Source organism: Melanerpes formicivorus, unplaced genomic scaffold, assembly GCF_026170545.1.
Source record: "Melanerpes formicivorus ecotype bairdi unplaced genomic scaffold, bMelFor1.0.p_v2 SCAF_7, whole genome shotgun sequence".
Taxonomy (NCBI): Eukaryota; Metazoa; Chordata; class Aves; order Piciformes; family Picidae; genus Melanerpes; species Melanerpes formicivorus.
This window is the reverse complement of record NW_027142359.1, coordinates 9,178,616-9,191,546: the sequence shown is the minus strand read 5'-3', so window position 1 is coordinate 9,191,546 and position 12,931 is coordinate 9,178,616. Positions and strand designations below refer to the sequence as shown.

The 12,931-nt window shown below is 38.9% G+C and overlaps 1 protein-coding gene across 5 annotated transcripts in view; it reads right to left on the bottom strand.

Annotated features, from left to right (window-relative positions):
• PTPRC (protein tyrosine phosphatase receptor type C) overlaps positions 1 to 12,387 on the bottom strand; it is a 68,265-nt gene extending 55,878 nt beyond the window's left edge. For 3 of the 5 annotated variants that reach the window (XM_068140909.1, XM_068140910.1, XM_068140911.1), the window contains exon 1: positions 12,154 to 12,387. In XM_068140909.1, coding sequence (XP_067997010.1) covers positions 12,154 to 12,220 — 67 coding nt within the window. In that variant the 5' untranslated portion in view covers positions 12,221 to 12,387. The remainder of the gene's footprint in view (positions 1 to 12,153) is intronic. The other 2 variants (XM_068140908.1, XM_068140912.1) reach the window with 2 other exon arrangements.
• Between the last annotated feature and the right edge of the window lie 544 nt (positions 12,388 to 12,931).

The following is a 12,931-nucleotide window of genomic DNA, read 5'->3' as shown; positions in this document are numbered from 1 at the left end:
CTAGAGTAACTAATACAACTTATCAGCATCTCAGCACAGTCATTGTAAGACATTCAAAGGTCGAAATTTCCAAAAGATATCAGGGATTTAGGAGACTTAAGTAATCCTCAAGAATTCTACAAAACCAAGTAAGAAAAATAAATTACCTGTTACCAATAATACAAAGAAATTTGACTGAAAACAGTTTGAGTAGCAGGGATCTGAATGTAACCCAAAGAGGCTAAAATACTTTCTTTTATGACTTAATTCTTATCTTGGTGTTACATTAGTTACATTAGTAACATAAAATTTACTTTACATCTTAACTTAGAAAGATGAAATCATCAACAAATCAGCTTTCTTAATTCTCCTTGCACTTCTCTTACTGCTGAGCAAAGATATTAAATGCTTCTATACAACATTTTGCAGTTAAATTTTCTTTCAACATCCACTCTGAAAGTGGTGATGCTGGTGAAGGATGAGGTTACAGCTCAAAACAGATAAAACATCATACTTTTTGAGTGGGACTTTCCTCCTACTTCCATCTTAATTCTATGCTCCATTAGAAGGGAATTATCCTGCCTTTCACCTAAACTGAAGCCTAACACGTTCAGACAACTGTAAGTCCACATTTCCTGATACCACACAGATCTAGAGAAGATTGTTATAACTGTTATCCATAAGCATGTGATGTGCTTTAAACATAGCACCTACTTTAAAGTGTTTCAATCCATTTTGTATAGGACAGGAATCCCTCAGAAAGCAGCATTTAAAGCCCTTTGCAAATGAAATGACATCAACAAATGCAATTTCCATCTTGATGCCAAAAATTTTAATTAATGCAAAAATAATGACAGCACTACTATGACACATTTTCATAGTTATATATAGTGGAAACAATTGTAATCCTCAGAAATAAGTAGGAAAGAGAGCTACCAACATGTGGCCCTTGGCCACAATGTTTGGTACTACAGCACTGCTAGATCACAATAGGTGTTTTAGCAAACAACAAACCAACCAACCCTAAAACAAAGAAAATAAAATAAATAAATAATAATTTAAAAAATAAACCACATCAACACACAACAAACTGGAATTTCAGTATTAGTTCTTCAATTCTATCCTGAATATTGGAAAAGGACCTATGAAAAAGCTTGGTTTGCTTCATTTACAACACTGCCACAAGAACTTCAGTGCTTTCAGGCTACTTCGCGAAAACTGAGAAGTTAGCTTTGCAACCTTTATATCACTCTGTTAGATTGTAAAAACATCCTCCACCCTCACCAAAAAAAAAAAAAGCAACCCAAACCAAAAAACCAGAAATTCTATGAAAGGTCACAATACTGCTCTCTGGGCTTTATCAGCAGGACTAGGAAGTGTCTATCTTCTTGCTTAGTTCTGCCCCTTGGGATTAAGAGAGTACTTGCAGTATTAAAACATTTTCATCTTCTCTGTAGGACAGTGCTAGAAGATTTTCATCAATGAGTTTTGCAGATATTTGTTGACAGCAGCAGAGTGATGAAACTTTGGCTGCTATCTCAGGCCTTGCAGTAGTGATGCAGAGGCTTTCTATCAGTTTGTCTCTCTTCCCTTCCTTTTCACTGCTCTACTCCCCACTGCCATCTCAGTCCCTTCTTTTCTCTTAAACCAGTTTCATCATCCTTCCTCTGATATTTTTGAGTAGCAATATCTGTGTCATCACATCCCAACTCTGTCCAACAACAATGATCTCCCTTCATCTGGCCTCATATTTAACTGAATTATCTTCATATCAGAACTTCTTTCTGAATGTTCGTATAACCACAGAAAATTTCACTAGACACCAGCTGCATCCACTAATACTGTTATGATCTGACATCAGCCATAGATTAGAAGATTTATCACTCTATTAGTCGTTGCAGTGCTTTTCAAAGACTACTACAAAGATCCTCAGTGATTTTTTAAAAAAGGATATAGTTATGTGCCTGTTTCCTTCTACCTATGGTTGATAACTGTGACAAGCTGACATAACAGATAGAGCTCAGATTTTACAAAAAGATAATATCCTTAAACATTACACAAAACATCAGCCTCATTCAAGACTATTAACACCTGTAATAATTTGTCTTGTGACAAATTACTGTAACAGCAAACTCAGCCATTCCAAACCTGTAGCGTTTTGCAACAAAATCTTTGCAGTCAAACTTGCAGTCAAACTTGCAGCCATCTAGAACCCAAAATACCTTATGACCCTGAGGTCCAAACCAGCAAATTAACCCCAACCAATTCCACACACAATAGAAAACCTGAATTGAGTCAGATCACACTTGTATTAGTTGCAGTAAATTTAAGAGCACTGAGAGATGAGAATGCTGAAAGAAGCATAAACATTTTCTGATCCCAACAGAATGTGGTCTCTCTTTCATATACAGATGCTGCTCACATTAGGTGTCTCCTGAAGACAGAGTATCTCCTACAAGAATTGAGAATCAGAGGGCTCAGCTTATATGCTCTCACACACAAGTGAGTGAATGTGTATTTCACTCACTGCTGAGAGAATGCAATATGTTACTGAAAGAATTAAACACCTGGAGAAAATAATCATTGCAAACAATAGAGCCTTTCTGTGTAACCTGTTTGTTTGTTTGTTTCTACACAGCAAGAGAGCACCTTTGGACCACTGTAAGTTTCTACCTGCAGCAGCTTTATCACTAAGATATGTGCATCAGTTATTGACACATAAAGAAGTTACAAGAGGACAATGCAAAATCTGCAATACCTATGTAAAAGAGTTTATTTTGGATTTGGGGAATCATTCATCCAGTTGTATGCTGCTTTGAATAAAATGTTCTATGTCCCTTTCTCATAATAGGAAATAAATAACGGAGGGGATTACACAAGCTTTTTGGCTGGGCACTTATGCTACTGCTAGCAACAAAATCTTTGTCCCTCACCTGTTCTTCCTCTTGTCTCTACACCATTTCTTTACAATATCCACCCTACACAAAATCAGCTCATAAACTATTTGAGGACAAGATCATATTTCATCCTATATTTGTACATCAGCTGGCCCAACAAGAGCTCTTGATTGTTGCTGTAGCCACTAACCATGCTGCACACACAGGTTAGACAGTCACATCCATGCAGGAGCAGCTCCCTGCCTACTTTCTAAGTGTTCAGTATTCACAACTTCAGGAAAAGTTTCACGACAGATTAACCTCCAGCTGAGCATTCCAGTATTTCACATCATCTCAGTGACCACAACATCAAGGTTTTCTGAAAACCTGCTCATTTTCTTCTCAGGTGCTTCAGAGCTTACCCCCACCAAAACTGGAGGTGCCTCCTCCAATCAGCTTTCTCAAGGCAGCTAACAGGAGAATAGAAATTTAAAGAAAGAAAAAAAAAAAATCATGTTCATTTACATAGCAAAAGATATTTTAAAAATACAAAGATGAAGTAAATCCCATAAGATACTTGAAAGTTTTTTCATACTTTCCACTTATGTCATCCCTGAGGTGAAACTTTGGTGTGCAGCAATTCTGTTGTGAAGAGAAACAGAGCACCAACTGCAGAGAGAGCAGCTGAAAATGGCATATCTGACATACTCTGTATTATTAAAATGTCTTCCTTGTTCAGTGCTTTTTAGAAGCTGTGGTTTGCAAGTAATCCTTCCCTTACCATTTAAGGCAAGCTTCTGAAATGGCAGCACACTTGTTGACATCTCTGCAGCAGAATCACTTCCACGTGCTAAATGGTTTTCTTCCCAACATCAATACAAAAACTAAACCAGTGACTGCACCAAACATTTTCCTGTTTATTCAGGGTGGTGGAAAACTGCATTTTAGGAGGCCCGTAAGACCAGTATTGATCACAGGAGGAAAACAAATGAATGCAGCTGTCAGGTTTTTGTTAGCTTTTGGAGAAATCTGATTCTCAAATCTTAGAAATTTTGTGGGACTTTTTCTCCTGAACTCTTCTGTGATTTCTAATGAACTTGACACATCCTGTGTTGATTCAAAAGGCATTTGCAGGTGAGAGTTCCATGGATGTTATGCCTCTATAAATACCATATTGCTACATATTAAATCTTATCTTTTTTTAGCACTTCAAAATCATCATTGCCAAACTGTCCCATCTTCACAGAACTATAAAGTGCTAAATTAAGGAGGACAAATATTACTGAATTTGATGAAAATTTCACCTGCCTCTCTCATATTCAAGACCATTCCACTGTATGGCTTCAAAACTAAAAGTGAGTAAATTGACACTGGGTTATTATTCCTGACATTTCCTCAGAGTGAGTGAGTGTATTGGGGAGATCTCAGAAACATTTCTTTCTAAGTTGTTTGATTTGCAGACTAGGATAGCAAAGTAAGAAATGCTACTAAGTTGTACTAATGTTGTCTCACATTTCCCCCTCAAACCTCAACCTCCTTTCATACTTCAGTCTAACACACTAGACTCTGCACAGCTGTGTGGAGGATGTAGAAAAAGTCTTTCAGTTCTGCTGAGGCAGCACAGTTGAGCAGAGAAGCATTACTAAAACTGCAAACAAGGGCAAGTATTTTCATGTACTTACTGGGAAGTCTCAAGTATTCTAAATGTTATACTTCCACTCACACACAGAGGTACATGGCACAGACATGTACATCCACACACATTATTTGGGAAGGAGAGAAATTTGTATTGACCTAGGGCAATAATCTCTCACTGCCATCAGGGATCAAGTAAAACAAACTGCATATAATTTTTTTTAAAATATGTCTCAGTATCATTAAATTCTTCCAAGAGAGAGGCTTGTGAATAATTAAATTAGCAAAGAATCATAGAATAGCTTAGGTTGTAAGAGATCTCAGAGATCCTCTACTCCAAACCCCCTGCCATGGGGAGGGACACCTCTCAACTAGGCTTGGTTGTCCAAGGCCTCATTCAATCTGGCCTTAAATGCCTCCACAACTGCTCTGGGCATCGTGTTCCAGAGTCTCACCACACTCGTAATGTAGAACTTCTTTCTAAGATCTACACTAAATCTACTCTCCTTCAGCTTAAAAACATTCCCTCTCATCCTGTGGCTAGTCACCCTTATGAAAAGACCTTCTCCAGCTTTCTTGCAGGTTCTTTTTAGGTATTGGAAGGCAGCTGTAAGGTTCCCCCTGAAGTCTTATCCAAGCTAAACAATCCCCGCTCACTCAGCCTATCATCCAAGCAGAGATGGTCCAGTCCTTTGATCATCCCTGTGGCAGGTCTGGAGAAATAAAAATGACTTAACACTTCACACCATGAGTTTATGAGACAGCCTGGACTGCAGCTAACTTCTGTCTCTCAGATCATATTCTAGAACCTTGTTCTTTTATTTATCTTATTCTTTTTTCCACCTACATATGTCTTAACTCATAAGCATCCAGAAACGATTCAGAAACTGATAGTATTTAAAATGTTCCATTCACAGCTTCTGTAATATATATGATTACCTGGAAAGACATTACTAGTCACATACACTAGTACCATCCCAGCTGAGGCACTGTATTAAACTACATTTCCCTGAGTGCAAAATCTTTCAGCTCATCTAGCACATATATGCCTCATCTACTATTTCCTTACATGTTGTGCAGAAAGATTCATTGTAGGGCTGCCTTTTCTTTTTTCTCTATGAGACTGCTAGTTTGGTTATTTCTCTTTTTGTCAAGGAAAGAACATATTTCAAAAGTCAATTAAAAACACTGCTCCATGGAGCCCACATTTTTGCAACAACAACAAAAAAAATAAGTCATTCATGCACAATAAAAGATACCTCTAGGGCTCTGTGCAGGGTGGTAGCATTAAGAATGAAGAACAGACAGATTGTAAAAGAAGTCTTTGAAACCAGAGAATAGAAACCTAAGCAAGCAGGCTAGCCGAGGAGGCACTGATACAGAGGGAATAACTGGAAGAACAGTACTGCAAAGTAGTGCTATAAAAGAAAGTGGATCCTGTTAGCTATACAACACTACAGATAACATAAGCTGGCACTGAAGTGCTCACAGCTAGTATCTAAAATCCTGGCACTGAAGGCCTCAAACTGCCTAACTTGAAAGAGACAGAAACCTGGAAATAGATAAAATAGTGTAATGGTAACTGAAACACCAGTGAACAGGATCTGTTTGCAAGTGTGGAAATACATTAGAACACACCATACAACAGTGTGAGAGAAAGGTAAAGCTGCAGGGGAAAAACAAAACAAAACAAACCAGCTTTTGCAGCTATATCTCATCTGAATCTTGACATTTACAGAAAGATTTCTGAATTTTTGCACTTTAAAGTTTTTTTACTATTTTTTGCACAGAAGTGCTTCAGTCCCTGAACTGAGTTTTGGAGAGTAAACTAATTCTCCTGAAAAGTATTGGATGTTCTGTACTTCATAAGTTTGCCTGAAAGAAATAACTGCTAGATTTCTAGTGAGATATGATTAAAGACGGATAAATGTGAACTGCAGGCATCTCCACGGCAAAGCTCAGGGGCAATCACTGTCTCCCAGGCAGGGCTGGCAGTCACATCCCAGCAGCCAGGTCAAAGGCCACATCTGTCCTGGGCACAGACATCCAAGCCCAGTCCTATCTAAGCCATTACATTCCTGCAATGCACATATTTGCTAGTGTTTGAAAGGGCTCCACTCTGCTGCAAAGACTAGCACGCCTTGCCCAGCACTTGACCCTTCTCTGCAGCATATCTTGTTCCTCCGCTGTCTCAGGTGCCACCTCTGCAGGCAACCCTGCACTGTACTCCCCTGTGGTCTCACCTCCAGGGCTGGCAGAAAGGAAGGAACAGCCACCCAAACGAAGGGGAATGACAGTGACAAGACTCGGCAATTCTGTGCTGAAAAGTGTAGGGTAAAGCAGAGACACTCATGCTAACTCTAGACAAGGTAATTGAATGAGTACGAAGAGAAGTCAAGCCACGTGACAGCAGAGTTCATTGTGGGGCAATTTGTTCTGCCTTCCTGGTGGGCTAGATGTATGCTTATGAATATTAACTCTTAAAACTAGATTAAGAATGTAAACAGAGGACAGAACATTTTCATGGCCTGCTGCTCTCCTTTCCTTGCTCCCAGCATGGCACAGTAAATATATATCACAAGTGCAGTCACACAGCAAAAGAAAGCAGGATCATTTTCATATACCACATAAAATGCATTCAGAATTTCAGTGAGGAGACTGCCTAGTTATTTATTGCATACACATGCTCTCAGGCAGGCAGCTCTGTAGATAGCTTACAGGAATAAGAAAAACAGAGCTTGATTCCCAAAACTCAGAACATGTTGAAAAGTCACTTAATTTTGTTTTCTACCCCTGCTCTTCTGCCTTATCTCATTGTGTATTCAACAATTGCTATTGATTTGTTCATCAGGACCTAAAAGCACAGACTTTAGTCCACCAACCTAAAACTAAAAGTAAAGGAAATGGTTCCAACACACCACACCAATGAGAGCTTCATTTTCCTTAGAACTAGTATCTGTATGGTAGTTTTTCAGCTTTAGGTCTATACTGGTAAAACATTCTCAGTGTGTCAGTTCACTGATGTGAGTGGATACCAAATGATTAGGAAATGTATTTTCCATACTATGTAAGAAACGGCCATTGGCCCTCCACCAATGATTTGTTATATTCAAAATACCACATCAACAACCTAACTGTTTGTTCAGTATGTTTGTGCAGGTCTAGTTAAAGAAAATTATATGCTTGGTCTAAATCAGTAGCTAATTCTAGTCCAGAAAGCATCTAGCTATGCTAGTGTGCTGCCATACTGCATCCAGTTCTGAAGTCCCCATCACTGGAAGGATCTGGACGTGCTGGAACATGCACTTCTCCTATGAGGACAGACTGAAAGAGTTGGGACTACTCAGTCTGGAGAAGAGAAGCCTCTGAGAAGACCTTATTGTGGCCTTCCAGTATTTGAAGGGGGCCTACAAGAAAGATGGGGAGGGACTTTTTAGGATGTCAGGCAACGATAGTACTAGGGGGAATGGAGCAAAACTAGAAGTGGGTAGATTCAGATTGGATGTTAGGAAGAAATTATTCACCATGAGGGTGGAGAGACACTGGAACAGCTTTCCCAGGGAGGTCATGGAAGCCTCATCCCTGGAGATTTTTAAAACCAGGCTTGATGTGGCTCCAAGCAACCTGATCTAGTGTGAGGTGTCCCTGCCCATGGCAGGGCGATTGGAACTAGATGATCCTTGAAGTCCCTTCCAGCAATTCTGTTATTCTATGACTCTGTGGTCTGATTAGCATGTGTCCTGCTAGTGGCTTAGGTGCAATGCCATAATGAAACTAAACAGCTCACAGTTTAGAAGTGGCTTGCATGTGATCAGCCCAGCAAGTGATCAGGACTGCCTACACCTCTGCACATGCAACTCTCCATCTCAGTTGATTTTGAATAAAGTATTGGAATTGTGCAGTATGTGAAAAGAAGGAAATTTATTTCAAGTGATTAAGAGGTCTCTGAGTGCAAGTCTCTGTGGTATATAGGAATCTGCAGTGAGGCACCCATAAGAGGAAGCCGTCAGAGACAGTGCTCTAAAGCCTTCACTTCACTTTCTTCTTCTTTAATACTAATTTTTCTGCCAGAGCAATTCCCCTTATCCTCTACCCTACACATAAAATTAGCCAATATGATTTCACTGCTTGAAAGGTAGGTCTGCCAGACTCTTGCTAAAGGAACAAACTCATCTGTGAGAATGAGTTCCACAGAAAAACATAGGGTGAGCTACAGTGATGTTGATGTCTATGCAAAGAAATCATAACACTTCCAGGTGGAAATCTCCATAGCTGCTGGGCATGGAGACTGCATGGCTTCAAGATTTCCTATGCCTGCAAAAGCTTCATACTTTTAACTTGAAAAATGAAAAAGTCGCACTCAAAATTGTCAAGCAATTATGTAGTTTCCAAAAATAAAGGAACTCAGAACTGGGTAAGGACTTTTGAAAGCTGTCAAATTGGAAACACTTTTGTGGAGGGTGAGGGAGGAACTTGAACTAATGATCTAATGGAAAAAAAAAAAAAAAAAAGGTGCTTGTCCTACAAGAATTTGGTCAATTTTTCCCTAAATGGAAACAAAGGGTTTTTTTTTCTGGGTTAAGGCTGGGGGTGGGGGAGTGAGGCAAGGTGTTGGGGACTTTGCTGGGATTATTTTGGTTTTGTTTTTTTTTTTGGGGGGGGGATGAGAGGGCACATTGCATAAATTAACATTGATGAATTGTATCAGGTATGTTAGCATAATTCTTTTGATTTGGAAATCATCCTAGATATTCACAAGAGTTAAATTATCAATCTTACACTAAAGATTTGAAGAAGCACAAGTCTGGCAACTAAAGATTTCTGTAAAGTTAGCTATTCCATGTAGAAAGAGATAAAAAACTAATGAATATATAGTGCACAATCAATAGTGCACAAAACATGCATTAATTTAATGGGATGCTTCAGCACTGCAAATATTTACAAGGACAGATCACACTCCAGGTTTGGTGAATATTGGTACCATACATTGGAATATATGTGTCATATAGCTAACATCCTCAAGTATCATTACTTGTCTATTTCTCACCAGGACAACCTGCTAGATACATGCCTTTTATTTGGGAGATTTGCACAGTGAAAAGGCCTTTGTGCAAGCTCTAGCTATGCCTAATTTCACAGTATCACAAAGGTTGGAAGAGACCTCAAAGATCATCAAGTCCAACCTGTCACCACAGACCTCATGACTAGACCATGGCACCAAGTGCCACGTCCAATCCCCTCTTGAACACCTCCAGGGACGGCAACTCCACCACCTCCCTGTGCAGCCCTTTCCAATGATGAATGACTCTCTCAGTGAAGAACTTTCTCCTCACCTCGAGCCTAAACTTCCCCTGGTACAGCTTGAGACTGCATCCTCTATTTTTGTTGCTGTTTCAATTTAATGCTCTTTAAAGTGGCTTAGCAATTACAGGAAATTAGAGATTTTTTTATAGCATGTTTGCACTTGGGGTGGAAATCAGACAACATTCAAATTTCTCCTTCTAGGTCTTCAGATTCACTAGGTGTGATAGGCTTTTGGAGAACAACAATAAATAGTAATAATAAAAGAAATACTAAAGTCCACCCAACAATACTAACAAGCACCTCAAAACTGTTCCTGCAGTAAAACCAAAGCCTGTAGCACATTTTCAAAATGTTGCTCCTCTATCAGCAAACACCATCATAGATGTCTGCCCAATCACCCACTGCTATGGGCAGAGTAATCTACACATCAAAGATTAATGGTTCTGTCACTCTGACAGGAGGCTCAATCTCTGTGCCAAACTATATGGTGAAAAGAGCCTATGAGATTGAATACTTGATACTACAGTGTGAAACTGCTAATTGTTTAAAGTACACTAGAGAGGGTGTAAAACTTATCATCTCTCTCAGGCTCTCCTGTTTAGTAAAAGTATGTAAGAGAGGAACTGGCTCATGCTAGACTACTGTGTGCACACGAAGAAAGTAACTTTTACTTGAAATAAAACACTGCTACTCCTCTTTCTGTCTTCCAGCCCTCTCTGTTAGCTAACACACTGACTGACTGTGGAGGTGGCTGAGACAGCAGACAGTAACCTGCCCTTTCTGGAGAAGAGGGAGCAGTGGGAAGTCTCAGAAAGATTTATAAAACGGAAAGTAGGACAGCAGATTGGGAAAAAAAAATATACAGGAAATTTTGTTCTTTTCCTCTACAGTACAACACTCGTTTTCTTACAAAATCCAGCAGCTACCAAACAGATTTATTCAGTGATGCCTCTTTTCAGAGACTTTGAAGGACAAGGGAAATAATGCTCAGGCTTCAAATGTTCTTAGCTGGTTATCAATGCAGAGCAGATAATTTTATTGCTTACATCTGTATAAACCTGGAGTTAGTATAGTGACAGGATGGCAAAAGCCTGCATAAGTACAGTGTATACAAAAAGAAATTTCAGCCCTGAACATTACAGGTTGGACTCGATGATCTTTGAGGTCTCTTCCAACCTTAGTGATACTGTGATATTGTGCTGCCATTCAGAATATATGTTTGAGGCATGTTTTAGAATGACTGTTACTTAGAGAAAAGCTTTTGTGTCTTCCATCAACTATCTCAGATTACATTAACTAGTTAGACGGATGGAAGGCACATACACATAGAATGCTGCGTATTCTTAAGTGTTTCTTAAACATAGATATATTTTTGTCTTTATAGAAAGTATCACATCTAACATTTTGGGGTGTTTTCTTGCTACTCACATTATCACAGTATCACAGTACATTAGAGGATGCAAGGGACCTCCAGAGTTCATCGAGTCCAAATCCTCTGCCAAAGCAGAATCACCTAGGGTAGTCCACACAGGAATGCATCCAGAGAGGTTTTGAACGTGTCCAGAGAAGGAGATTCCACAACCTCTCTGGGCAGCCTGTAACATATCTGTCGCATCTAGCATGTTTTGCGAGGTCAACCCCTTGGTCTCTTTCTCTTAAAAAAAAAATTAAATTAAATTTAAAAAAAAAAAAAAAAGAAAAAAAAAAAGAAAAAAAGTCAACTAAGAAATTCACCTGCAGTGGGGTGATTAGAAAATGAAGCATTTTCAAGGTTCTTTAAGAGGGAGTTTTTACAAAAATAAATAAATTATGTTTTATAAAAGCAGTATAAAATAAGTCTTTTCTCAGCTGTAGAGATTAATTTACAAAGTTTACTTTTTTTTTGTTAAATAACTCCACTGCAGCAAAAATCAAAATTTGAGGAACCATGAGCAGATTCTGAGATCAGGGAGTGGCTAAAATATGGATGGGAGGACCTTTCTTGAAGGACTTTAAGTCCTTTTTTGAAGGACTTAAAAAGAGAGTTGTGAGATGAAACCAAACATGAAGACTGTATTGAACAGGTTCACCTAAGAGATCTCCATGTATTCTTTTTCAAATAGAACTACAAACCTGGCTTGGCTGCTTTTTAAATGGTTCATATAATGCTCACATAGTGACCACACGGGAGACATTTTACCCTTGAAGATTATGCATCAAACTTCCTGATCAAGGTTCTGACACCACCACATCCAATTGCATTCCAGTTTCTGAACAAAGATGTTATTTCTCCACCTTGCAAAGTTTTTCATTCATTTTTACTTCTACAAAAGACATTCAGGCATCACAATGGGAGAAAGAAATACCATTTGCTACCTACCTTCGGCAAAAGCATCCAGTCCCAGAAATGTAACCCCAAACGCTAAGAGTTTAAGCCACAAAAACATGGTTATTTCTGGAAATCAGGCGTATCCTTACAAAACAGCATGTGTCTCTCTCTCTGGAAAGCAAAATAAGTGTTATCTGTCTGCAAAAGAATTTCTCAGCAAAACTTGAAGAAAAAAGGAGAATAACTAGGCATGTACATTGCCCTGCCTGCTTATCTGTGAAGGAGTTGCTTCCTCTGTTACCCCAGAGTAACTACTCGCGAACTCGCTACGCAGTTCAGTGATGTCAGAGACAATTACTTCTTCAAAAAAAGATTCTTTCAGTTTCCAGGAAGTCAGAAGAGGTTTTTTCTGAAGTTGCTGCAGTAATGCTCAGTTTCCTTAATTCAAATTAAATAGAGCATTTGCAGACATTTCTTTCTGCTTGGAGTTAATCAAGACTAAACTTTTTAAAGGACTGAATTTAACAAGAGGTCAATCTTTCTTTCCATATTCACTTTTCCATTGCATACATTCACTGAGACTCTTTTATGTTATGGATGTTTCTTCAGGTTCTGTTGAGAGGAAGAGAACCTCAAACCAGCAGTCAACAAAACCATCATGTTGGCAACAAGCTCTTCATAAAAAGATGCATCCTCAAGTGAAGTGTCTACTGATCAGATGAAAACCCTTTAAATATGGGATATGTTTCTGAATCTCTCTGCAAGGATGCAGTTCTAAGTATGACAGTAAAACACAACAAATGGATGGAGGCAGTCTAATTCTGTTTTC